The sequence below is a fragment of the Hemicordylus capensis genome, chromosome 17 (genome assembly GCF_027244095.1).
Source record: "Hemicordylus capensis ecotype Gifberg chromosome 17, rHemCap1.1.pri, whole genome shotgun sequence".
In the NCBI taxonomy this organism is placed as follows: domain Eukaryota; kingdom Metazoa; phylum Chordata; class Lepidosauria; order Squamata; family Cordylidae; genus Hemicordylus; species Hemicordylus capensis.
In genome coordinates this window covers 4,405,796-4,417,845 of record NC_069673.1, presented here as the reverse complement: position 1 = coordinate 4,417,845, position 12,050 = coordinate 4,405,796, and the positions used below count along the sequence as shown (strand labels likewise).

Sequence of the window (12,050 nt, the reverse complement as noted above, 5' to 3'; positions counted from 1 at the left end):
GAGTGTTGAGTCCGTGTCTCAACATGACTAATACAAATAGTTTTGTGAGGTCTGAAGCAAAATGTGTGCTCTTAAAGTACCGCCTCCCTTTCATTAGATCAGCGGCATCGTTCGAATTCGTTGACCAGAGTGGATGGGCAGCCCCGGGATTCCATTCTTGCCTGGCCAGAGAAGAAACAAAGGTAGCTTGTGCTGAATGCTATTTTGTGGGGAAGCCGGTATTGAGCGGTTGTATACATGACATGCTGTTGCATAAAGGATGCTGCGATTACCAGACTCAACCGACTCACTTCCGACATTTGCTTCTCTGTTCTAGGCCTCTGTCTCAACCGACGCCATTTGCTCTTCATCAAGCCGCCAGCAGCGATGCAGACCCCAGTTCCGGCGACAGCATTAGCTTAGCAAGGTCCATCAGCAAAGACAGCCTAGCGTCCAACATCATCAACGTCACTCCGAAGCAGCAGCCCCCGCCTGCGCTTGTGAAAAGCCACGGGAAGAGCTTGTTGAACAACGTTGAGATCGAGGATGAGGACGAAGAACTGATGGCGATCATCCACCCCGAGGCCTCACCGAACCACGGGAACCTTGAACTTCAGAGTGTGCCGGTTCGATCTCCTGGCGTAGTTGTGACTGCGTGGGCTCAAAAGCCGCAAGGCGGCGAGGCCTCGGAGAGCAAGCCAGAGAGCTTTTTCCTTGAGCCCTTAATGCCCGCTGTCCTGCGGCCAGCAAAGGAAAAACAAATAATCAACAAAGAGGATGAATGTGGAGAAGGGAAGACGAGAGGTTTCGTAACAAAAAGACTGAGTGAGGGGCATGCGTCCTTAGCCCGTAAAAAAGTCAATAGCAATCATGCCGATCATAACCTTAATAGGACTTTTAATGTGGCTTCGAGTTCTGAAGTCATGATGGCGGGCGCTAGCACAGCAGATCCGACAGTACACTCCGAAGTCCAAGTCGAACCCTTTCATCCCCAAGCAACTAGCAGTTTAGAGCCTTCATCGAGGGAGCAGTCTTTTGGGGGATTCTTCCTCCATGCTGCCAAAGCAGAAGAGGATGCGACGCGTGGCACCGTCAGCTATGCGAAAAGTCCCAGTTCCCACATTGCGGAGACCTCGTGGACGATGATCCGGCAAGATTCCGACTCAGACATTCTAGACATGGAGGAAGCCGAACAAGATTTAGTGGCAGATGACCACCCGATCATCGCCAAGTATATTGGAGAAGAGGAGTCTGCAAAGCTGCAGGAAGACCTGAAGGTCCGGGAGCACGAAGACAAGGATGATGCCAGTGGACGTTCCAGTCCATGCCTGAGTACTATTTCCCAGGTGAGCAGTGTGTCCATGACCAGTGGGAGCGCCAGGATGACCAGCTTTGCTGAACGGAAGCTTCAGAGGCTGAACAGCTACGAAACCAAATCGAGCACGAGCAGTTCCCAGAAGACGACACCGGACGGGTCGGAGTGTTGCCCAGCCCCGCTGACCACGTGGAAGCAGAAGAGGGAGCAAAGTCCCAACAGGCAGAGCAAAGACAACGTGAACGTCTTGGCTTCCGAGCTGGTGCAGCTTCACATGCAGTTGGAGGAGAAGCGGAGAGCCATCGAGGCTCAGAAGAAGAAGATGGAGGCACTCTCTGCCCGGCAGCGGTTGAAACTGGGCAAGGCGGCGTTCTTGCACGTGGTGAAGAAAGGGAAAGGGGCCGATGTCTCTCAGCCACTTAAGCCAGAGCACTTCACGAAAGAATACTCGAGGCACAACGGGGAAGGCTTGGAGGACACGGCTTTGAACTCGAAATCGGAGGCGTTCCTCCTGAAAGAAGGGGGTGAAGACACGCTAGATGATGCCCATGAAACACCCAAGGTGAAGATCCAAGAAACAGTCGCTTTTGCTGAGCAGCACAATCCAAAGGAGCCCACTATTCATGAAATAGAGAAAAGCAAGATGATTTCGGCTGCCCTTTTGGAAGAGAGCATCGAAACGCCCGATATCAATGAATGTGACCTTTCCATTGAAAAACTCAACGAAACCATCAGTACCCTCCAACAGGCGATCCTGAAGATTTCTCAGCAGCAAGAGCTTCTTATGAAAGCACCAACGGTGCCTTCGAGAGGCAGCTCCCAGGAGCAAAAGATCAGGGCACCGGTTCATTTTGTTGAGCCCCTCTCTCCGACAGGCACCAGCAGCCTTCGGAAACCCCCCCGGCTTGGTCAAGGGCGAAATTCCCGCTCGGGGCGACCGTCTGAGCTGAAAGTCGCGAAGGACAGGCAGCAAACCATGCCGCGTATCAAAACCCCCACTCCCAGTGTCGACACCTTGCCGCACCTAAGACAATTTCCATCAAACAATTCCTCCAAGACGCCAACCGAAATTGCTCTTGACAATAATTCAGACCAGGGGGGCACCCCTCAGGAGAAGCTTTTCTTTGACAGCTACGGGCTCCGGGACGAGAGCAATCAGCGGGCCGGATTTGTCCTGTCCGTTTCCAAAGACGCAAATATCCTCTCCGAAGCGATGAAAGATGTGAATAGTAACCTGGAAGATTTTAACCCCACTTCCTTTGACGGCTCAGGAAAAGAGAACGTCCCAACGGAGGAACCCCTGAGAAGCAAAACTAGCCTCATTGAAGTAGACCTGTCCGACTTAAAAGCCCCAGATCACGACGGGGAGGTTGAAAGCCAGGGCAGCTCCACCGACTTGATCAGTGAAGTTGACCAGAAGTCCGGAGTCGGGTTTTTCTTTAAGGTTAGAGCAAAACCACATACTATTACTGCGAGCAGAATCCCTAATTATACAGTAGCCGTGTCGTCGTTGTCGTCATCATCATAAAAGTTTAAATGCACATGCAGAAAATGGGCATCAGTATAATTGTTTTAAAGAGAAGAATGGTCCAAGAACACTCTGGGGAAATATAATTTTATGTACAGGAGAACCTCGTTAATTGTGGACTTGCCATCCGCTGTTTTGCATACAGTCATCCCTCCCCAACCGCAAGGGTTCCGTTCCGGGAAAACCTCGCGGTTGGCGAATTCACGGTGGGAGAGCAATAGAAATAGATTGGAAATAGGGGGTTAGGGGAATCGTGGTCAGGAAAAGAACAAAAAATACAGTTAAAAATAGAAAAAAAACACCCCCTGATCCTCAGAAATTGCAAAAAAAAAAAACCACCCCACAACCCACTCCAAATTGCCCCCAAATCTTGCAAAACCGCAGATACTCGGGTCGCAGTTGGCGAGACCTGCCACAATTCCCCACTTGGGAAACTCACAGTTAGCAAGGGATGACTGTATCTGCGGCTGGGTAATAGACACCCGACCTTGGCATACGCAAGCAGGGAAAAGACACTCGCGTATCCTCAGGTCGGGGATTGGCCACTGATATACTTGTAAAAGGGGATCCAGCAAGGATTCCCCTTTACAAACAAGTAAAGGGCGGGGGTGGGAGGGAAAGGATGCAGCATTTTACAATAAAAAAACAGCCACGGGAGGCAGCGGAATGCTCAGAGAAGCTTGAAATGGGCTCCAGACCGGCACCTGCAGTTGGTTTGAAGAGAGGCTTGGAGGGGGGAGTCGTCCCTGTTGCTAGCTAAGCCAGGATTTCTGCTGCGCAGCCACCTTGGCAATTTAAAAAGACAAAATGCGCCCAATGGATCTTTCCGATTCCCACTGCGATCACCACCTCTGCGGCGATTTTCAAAGGTCAAATGTGCCACTTCCACTACAATCCTGCTGCCGTCAGTGGCGACTTTTAGATTTTCACCTGATTTTTGGCCAATTTCTTGTTGTTGTTTTTTTTAAAAAAGGCCCACCACTCCCCGCTTAGGAACCTAACCCCTGCGGTTCCATAGCCCCAGTGACCCGGTATTCGCCGTTTTGGTATCCGTGGCACTAGCCGGGTGTGGAACCCCTGCGAGTACCGCAGTTTTCCTGCATTGCATTTTACCCATGTGGAGTTGGTAGGGGTGCGAGGAGCACGTGGGTTTTTCCTCACCTGTATAAAGTGTGCAAGTGTATCAGTGTCCTGTAAGATGTGTTTAGATTTTCTGGTGGTTGCAGTTGTTGCATTCTGCTTCAGTTGCTTGACAGTAGTCTATGCGCAGAAACTGCTCGCCCAAGGCGAATTGGCTGTAATGAGGGGTGAGTAGACTGCTGCTTGAGGGAAAAGGTGCCCACATTGAGCGATTGGCTGATTTGGACATGACCAGATGTGGACTCCTCTCTTCCGAGTATCCTGGAGGCAGTGTGATGCACGTGACCTTCTGTTGTGTTAATATGAAAATGACGAATATTTATATACCGTTTTCCAACAATACTATCCCAAAGCAGTTTACATAGAGATATAAATATAATAAATTAAATTTAATTAAATTGTATTTATCAGTCAATCAATTAATTAAAGTGGCTCCCTGTCCCCAAAGGGCTCGCAATCTAAAAATGAAACATAAGGTAAAGGTAAAAGTTCCATCGAGTCGGTGTCGACTCCTGGCGACCACAGAGCAGACACTTGCAACAGTCCCTGGAGCGATGCTGTGCTGGGGATGGACAGGGTTGGTTGCTCTTCCCCTGCTCAGTAAAGAGGATCACCACTTTAAAAAGGCGCCTCTTTGCTCAGTTAGCAAGGGAACTGAGAGCTAATACTCTTTGCTCAGTGTTAACAAGTCCCTGGATTGGGGAAGAGGCGTGCAGGCCATCTTTGTGTCCCGTCCATGTAGACATTTGATAAAGGAAAGGTGTTTTTTTGTTTTGTTTGGGCTGATCCAGTGGTCTGTGTCTCTCTATTATAGTCCTATCCCATCTTCCTTCCATGAATGCCATCTTGAGTTCCCCCCAGGGGATTCCAAGAACCCTTCCACCCAGGTGCTGACCAGATCCCTGATCTGCTCAGCTTCATCAGGGCCACGGCATCATATGCCTTCAGACCATATACTGCGGGCTTGGCCAGCCCAGCATGTCAAGTGACTGGACAGAGGAAACAGCCACGCTCTGGAGTGTCATTCTCCCCACCCCGCAGGATGTCTGGGAGAGGGAAGTTGTCGGCTTTTCTGCCCTCCGCCCTAGAACACTGTTTCACGGTTTCTGATCTGAATTTTGGTTTGGCAGGATGAACAGAAAGCAGAAGATGAGCTTGCGAAGAAACGCGCCGCCTTCCTCTTAAAGCAACAGCGCAAAGCTGAAGAGACGCGGCTTCGGAAAGTGCAGCTCGAGGCAGAGGTTGAACAAAAGAGAGATGAAGCCCGGTAGGTTGAATCGATCACCACCCAACCCACCCACCCACAATTCCATGAATGTATGAAGCTCCCTTCCATGGAGTCAGCTCATTGGTGTATCTAGCTCCATACTGACTGGTGGAGGCTCCTCAAGGTCTTGGAGAAAGGTCTTTCCTATCTCTACCATCTGCCAGCCTGGGACCTTCAGTCCAGAAGGCATGTACAGTTATCCCTTGCCAACCGTGGTTTCCCCAGCCATGATTTTGAGTATCGGTGGCTGGGAAATTGTGTCCAGTCTCACCAACCACGACTCGAATATCCGTGGTTGGTGAGGTTTTTAGTGATTTCGGGGTGGTGGTAGTGATTTGGGGGGGTTCAGAGGTTCAGTCCACTCATTCCTCTTGCTGATCCTTGCCCACTTCTCGTGATATAAAGTGCCTTTTTGAGTGATTTGGGGGGTACAGAAAACTTCCAGAGGTTCAACCTGCTCATTCCGCTGGCTGACTCTTGGCGATATTAAGGGATTTGGGGAAATTTTTGCCAGTGTCATTATTTGTTTATTTATTACATTTATAAACCACCCCATCCGAAGGTTTTGGGCAGTGTACTTGAATGCCTCACCATCCACGAATTTGCCAACTGCTGGGTTTTGCCGGAACGGAACCCTTGCAGCTGGCAAGGGATGACGGTACTTGCTCATTGAGCCATGGTGCCTCTTCTTACAGAGCTGCCTTACACTGAGACCATGGCCAGGTCTAGCCCAGTGCCATGTGCTCTGACGGGTACTTCAGGGTCATCTTAGGCCGAGGTCCCACCCATTGCTTTACCACCGCCTTCTCCACCTGGAGATTCCAAGAATTGGACCTGGCACCTTCTGCAGGGGCTTTATCACTGTGGTTCCTCCCTCCCTGTAGCATGCGGAACGAGATTCCAGGTTCTCTCCCGTGACCGAATCTGAGAGCCTCGCTTGCTTTTTCAGCCGTAAAGCCGAAGAAGACCGGATACGCAAGGAGGAAGAGAAAGCCCGGAGAGAACTCATCAAGCAGGAATATCTGAGGAGGAAGCAGCAGCAGATTTTGGAGGAGCAAGGCCTGGGGAAGCCCAAACCCAAGCCCAAGAAACCCCGGCCCAAATCGGTCCATCGTGAGGAGTCCTACAGTGACTCGGGGACCAAGTGCTCTTCCACCCGTAAGCGACATTCCGGCTCCCGTATTGATTGAGTCGAGCACCCGAGCTCTTGCTTATGCTTCCTCTCTTTTCTCGCCAGCCGATAACCTCAGCAGTGCTCAGTCTGGTTCCAGCCTGTCGTTGGCGTCCGCAGCCACCACGGAGCCCGAAAGCGTCCATTCCGGCGGCACACCTTCACAGCGGTAGGTGCAGCCCTGAAGGAGGGGCTGAGAATGTTAATGGCATGGCGTAGCTGAGAGGTGGAATCAGTCCTGTAGAATCTGGTGGCTGTGAGCTCTGTGCAAAAGTGGGAAGCTTCCGCTTTGGGTTTGTGTTGTTTTGTGGCCTGTGGCAATCTTGTAGTGAAAATGCTGGGTATATTGAGGAATCGAATCTTAATTGTTCTGGGTACTGTGAACAAGGCATACACACTAGAAATGGGCAAAGAATTGGGCCATTTCGGCTGTTAAATGACCCATTGGCTCTTGTATTCATCTCTGCAGGGAATTGTGACATACTCACTGTGGACCTTGTCTTTTAGTATTGTGTGTGCACTTGTCCCTCTTTCTTTGTGTATACATACCTCCACTACTCTAGCAGTTTGTTTATCCTATTTCTAGACCGCCTGATATAGACCACTCTAGGTGGTGTACAAAGTCAAAACACGGCAAATGTAAAAACAATACAAAATGGATACAATTCATGAAACTGATACAAACCATCTCAGTAAATAAAAACTTAAGTGACCTGTCCATGTAATTGACAAGCAGGCTTTTGGGCCCCCAGTGGTTGGTTTTTCAGACAGCACAAGATTCCTCTGGATGGGGGGGGGAGCAGATTAACACGACTGCTCCCTCGGCCTCCCCCCCCCATTCTGAGGGACAAGAAGATGTAGGCTGGAGAAGATAAACGAGACTGGATTGCATCATTTTAATTACAGAGCTGGTTGGTACCAGTTGCAGGGGAGTAACGGCAGGAGAGAGGGCACGCCCTCAACTCCTGCCTGTGGCTTCCAGCGGCATCTGGTGGGCCACTGTGCGAAACAGGATGCTGGACTAGATGGGCATTCTTGGGCCTGATCCAGCAGGGCTATTATCACGTTCTTATGCTACTAATGGCCAGCTTATGCTGTGAACTTTATTTCTTCTGGCAGAGTGGAATCGATGGAATCCTTACCAATCTTGAGCAGGAACCAGAGTCGAAACATGGAGAGGGACTGGGAGAACACCTCCACAGCTTCTTCCATTGCTTCGGTGGCAGAGTATACTGGTGAGCTGGCTTCCCTTCCTTTCAAGCCCCAAATGGGCACTGCTCCTTACAGATGGTGGTGTAACTTCCCAAAGGAGAGGACCTTAAAATAGTCAATGTAAAAGTGGACTTGTATGGTAGAAAAGAAAGTCATTGGTCCCGATACGTGTACATTCAAAGGACTCCACATGTATGGTTTTGATATCCCATTTCAGTGTGAATAGGATAAACAGTGTGTGTGTGTGGGGGGGGGTGCATATTTTATTTTTTGAGTGTATAAAAGGTATGGCTCACAGCCAGTGTTTTGGGTGGTTTCGTGGCAAACTTGCGTTTTGCTGCTGTTAGATTGAGTCTTTTGAATGTTCCTTCAGGTGTCAAGTTTACTAGTTTCAAAGATGTCACTTCTCTGACTGACCTTACATTTTAATGGAGAGTGCCAGCTGTCTGTTTTAAAACAACCCTCTTTCTGTATAGGCCCAAAGCTCTTTAAAGAGCCCAGCAGCAAATCCAACAAGCCGATCATCCACAACGCCATCTCCCACTGCTGTCTGGCTGGGAAAGTGAACGAGCCCCACAAGAATTCCATCTTGGAGGCAAGTATTCCTGGGAACACACAGAGATTCACCACACACCATGCCTCTCTTCACAAGCCGTTTGCTCCCTCGATTGCCGCCCTGCCACCCGATACCGGAGGCCAAGCACGAGCATGTTAAGTGCTGAGGGATATGTTTTGCACGGCATGTCTGTGCTGAGCTGTTCAGGCAGCTGTTTGCATGATGTCTGGGCTCGCTGAGGAATGCCGCTGCTTAGGTTGCCTTCTTGCTGCTCCAGATTGGATTGCCGTCAACCGTGGCCAACAACTGTGTGTGTGTGTGTGTGTGTGTGTGTGTGTGTGTGTGTGTGTGTGTGTGTGTGTGTGAGAGAGAGAGAGAGAGAGAGAGAGATTGAGATTGAGATTGAGATTGAGATTGTACAAAAAGTGCTTGAGTGCCCGGCTGGCTAGAGTGCAACTCCGGTCAAGCTTCAATCCTGCAGTGTGTTGTAAGTAGCTGTGTTGCTTGACTGCCACGGCGCTTTGCCAGTGGCGTAGAAGGCTCGGCTCTCCACGCTCCTCAGAACGTTTCTCTCTCCCCTCCAGGAGCTGGAGAAGTGCGACGCCAACCACTACATCATCTTGTTCCGCGACGCCGGCTGCCAATTCAGAGCACTTTACTGCTACCACCCCGACGCGGAAGAGATCTACAAGCTGACCGGGACGGGGCCAAAGAGCATCACCAAGAAGATGATTGACAAGCTGTACAAGTACAGCTCGGACAGGAAGCAGTTCAACCTGATCCCCGCCAAAACCATGTCGGTCAGCGTCGACGCCCTGACCATCCACAACCACCTGTGGCAGCCCAAACGACCCGCAGTGCCAAAGAAGACTCAGACTCGCAAATGACACTCAGTTTTTTCCGTGGGAGACGGTGGTGGAGATAGCATTGTTGGGGGGCATTGACTCTTCCCCTCAGCTCTTGTTGGGGTGTGAGACGTGCAGAACCATAAACACTTTTTTTTTTTAAGGAGAGAGGCTTCTAAACATGGATGCAAGGAAAGAATGAACAACTTCAGTGTTCTCTCGCTCGCTCTCTCTCTCTCTTTTGGTATGAATGATCAAACGGCTGTTACATCCATTGCTAACTACAGAGGCTTTTCACGTGAGGGAAGGTGCATGTAGCAAGATCGTAAGCGGTGGATTTCCTTTTACTTGAAGTTCTTAATTGGTACAAATTGGGACATCCTTTTCCTTCTGATTTCCTGTGTCCCCCCCACCCCAGAATCACTTGGAGAAGTTAGCACAGGCTGCACTTCAGGAGAAGGACAGAGAACCAGGCTGTGTGGGGTAGACTTTTGAGGAATCGTCTTCAGGAAAAGATTCAACTTTCCTCTGAAACTCTTGACGACTCAATCACATACGTAACCATTGGTACTGTACCTACTGCCCAATGACCAGCTCAGCTCTGACTTCTGGAGGAAGAAGAAGAATCCAGCCCAGGCTGCTTGGAACAAAGTTTACCTACAGTATCGGTTCTTTATAAGCACTGAAAGATGTAAAATCTCTCTCTCTCTCTCTCTCTTTTTTAAAAAATTGAAACGGAGGACTTATGCAAATTATTATGGCTGAACATTTCTGCAACACAATCATGAAGAGGCGAGCTGGTGCTCCTGGCTGGAATATTCCCAATCTGAAACTTGAGGCACTCTGGATGGAGTACAGTCAACATTGATTTTCTGTTTCAAGTAGTATCCTAACGGTCCCCCCCCCCCACCTTGATTAAAAAGACTGATTCTAGTAATAGTGGGACGTTTTCACTCAGAGCACGTTACTCCTGTATAATGGTGCACTTAACGATCACAAATTCTAATGCTTTTTTAAATCATGTCCTGAAATGTAATTCTAACCTTAATCCTGTCCTGTTTTTTCTTCTTCTTTTCTTTTCTTTTCCTTTCCTTTCCTTTTCTTTCTTTCTTTTTTGCTGGATGAGCAGCATGCTCTAAAATGGAGTGTGTGTTCTTTTTAGTTCTTCATTTTTATTTTTCTCTTATTTTGGCCGGGGCAGGGATATATACTACTATATGAGAAGAAAAGCCAATTTCCACATAACTAGCAATTTTTAAACAGACCTGCATTTGTTTGGAAAGCTCAAATAAGTCCAGTGGCTTTGTTTTTCTTTTTTTCTTTTTTCATCTTGAAATATTAAATCTTGAGTTATGACCTTAAAGCTGTGTATTGTTTTTCTCCTGCTTAAAAAGAACCAATCTCTCTCTGATAGGGCAATGAAAGCATAAGCTGTTCTGATTTCTAATCATGTGTGTCTCTATTTTTTAAAAAAATGTTCACTTCCCCTGGAAAAAAGATCTCTTGTTGAAGTCTGTCAATTACCAGGCCTTTAGCACATCTGAACTTTGACTTTACTGCCTGGAGATGTTATAGGGTTATAGCTTTTGGTTTACTTCGTTTACTTCGAAGTAAGTAAACGTTTACTTCTATTTGAAGTGTTACTTGAATATGTTCGATGTAGTGCAAAGGACGTGATTCTGACACTAGAGACGATAGAAGCTGACATTTTAAAACACAATCCAGCGTAACTTATTTAAGGAACATAAAATTGAAGTTCGGGTGACCTTTGTAGAGAGGGAGTGAGAAATAGGGTATTTAGCGCTAACTAGAGAAATAAGAATGAAGGTCTCTTACAATCTGCTCCGTTCCATCCCCTTACAGGACTTTTTAAATAGCTGGGCTGTAAATTTTGTTTGATAGTTGGCTACCCTGTACATAAGGAAAGGCTTTATTATTTCTAAAAGTGCTAAGTATTAAACACTATCGTGTAATTTTTTTTTTTTTTTTTTTGTTACATGCTTTTCATGCTTTATTTCTCACTGTTTGATATTATACGACATATTTATTTTATGGAAGCACTGAAATGTAATAAAGATCATCGGCTAACTTTTGTTATTCCATGCATCATTTTTCTTTTGTTGTGACACATCTGTTTATTTTATTTGACATGATGTACACCCTGCTTTTCTACATTAACACATAGAGCGGCTTACACAGGTTTTTGCAGAGGAAACGGTAAATAGCGAAATCACATTAACAGGCCAGTGCTGGTTTCTGGATCCTTAATCATCGTTGGTGCTGGTAAAATGAGACAATTTCCTGGCAACAGCTTCCAGTCTACAAGTAGAAGGGATGGATGGAGAGGATCCAGTTAGGGCTGCTGTGCAATTAAAGTAATTTTTGTTGATCCTTTCTGTTCGTTGGTCAATTGCATAAGATATGGATGGTTCTCGTCTGGGGCCCTGTGCAGCTGAGAGGGGCCCACCAAGCTCAGGGAGCATACCTGAGATATGGCGGCACAGCTGAGGTTGACCAACCATCAAGAGCTGGTCTACCAGGAACAGAGATGGACCGAAGCCAGTCATGAGAGGAGGCGGGGGAAAGATAACGGGAGTTTCGGACCAGGATAGAATAGGGAAGCAGGGAGAGGACGGGCGAAGGGAGTTGAAAAGGGGATTTAAAACACAGCAATGGCATGGATGAGGTGGACAGATGCCTGTGGTCTTGGGTGAGGGGATCAGGAAGTTCCACAAGGAGAACCTGAGTGAAAGCAATCTCTGTTTCTCGCCTGCTCAGAGGCACTGTAACCCATGGACCTTGGCTCACCTAGCACGAGTACTTACAGTTCCAAAGAAAAAACAGCTTTTGTTTTTGGATGATGTGCGCCCACATCCTACCAAGGAGACATCATGTTAGAGGCATTCCCTGAGAGTTAAGAGGGGAGAGCCTCTTAAGATGCCACCTGCTAAAAATAATATCTCAGTTTTCAAAATCTGCTGGCAGACGGAGAGGTACTTTTTTGCATCTATTTAATTTGGCCGATCAAAGATTGCAC

General features: G+C 48.0%; 1 protein-coding gene across 3 annotated transcripts in view; it reads left to right on the top strand.

Annotated features, from left to right (window-relative positions):
- Positions 1-11,110, top strand: part of CAMSAP1 (calmodulin regulated spectrin associated protein 1) — a 41,822-nt gene extending 30,712 nt beyond the window's left edge. For all 3 annotated transcript variants that reach the window (XM_053282352.1, XM_053282353.1, XM_053282351.1), the window contains 8 exons: positions 98-182; positions 317-2,738; positions 5,093-5,229; positions 6,179-6,387; positions 6,467-6,569; positions 7,520-7,635; positions 8,089-8,207; positions 8,753-11,110. In XM_053282352.1, the coding sequence (XP_053138327.1) occupies positions 98-182; positions 317-2,738; positions 5,093-5,229; positions 6,179-6,387; positions 6,467-6,569; positions 7,520-7,635; positions 8,089-8,207; positions 8,753-9,055 (3,494 nt within the window). In that variant the 3' untranslated portion in view covers positions 9,056-11,110. The remainder of the gene's footprint in view (positions 1-97; positions 183-316; positions 2,739-5,092; positions 5,230-6,178; positions 6,388-6,466; positions 6,570-7,519; positions 7,636-8,088; positions 8,208-8,752) is intronic.
- The last annotated feature ends 940 nt before the right edge of the window (positions 11,111-12,050 follow it).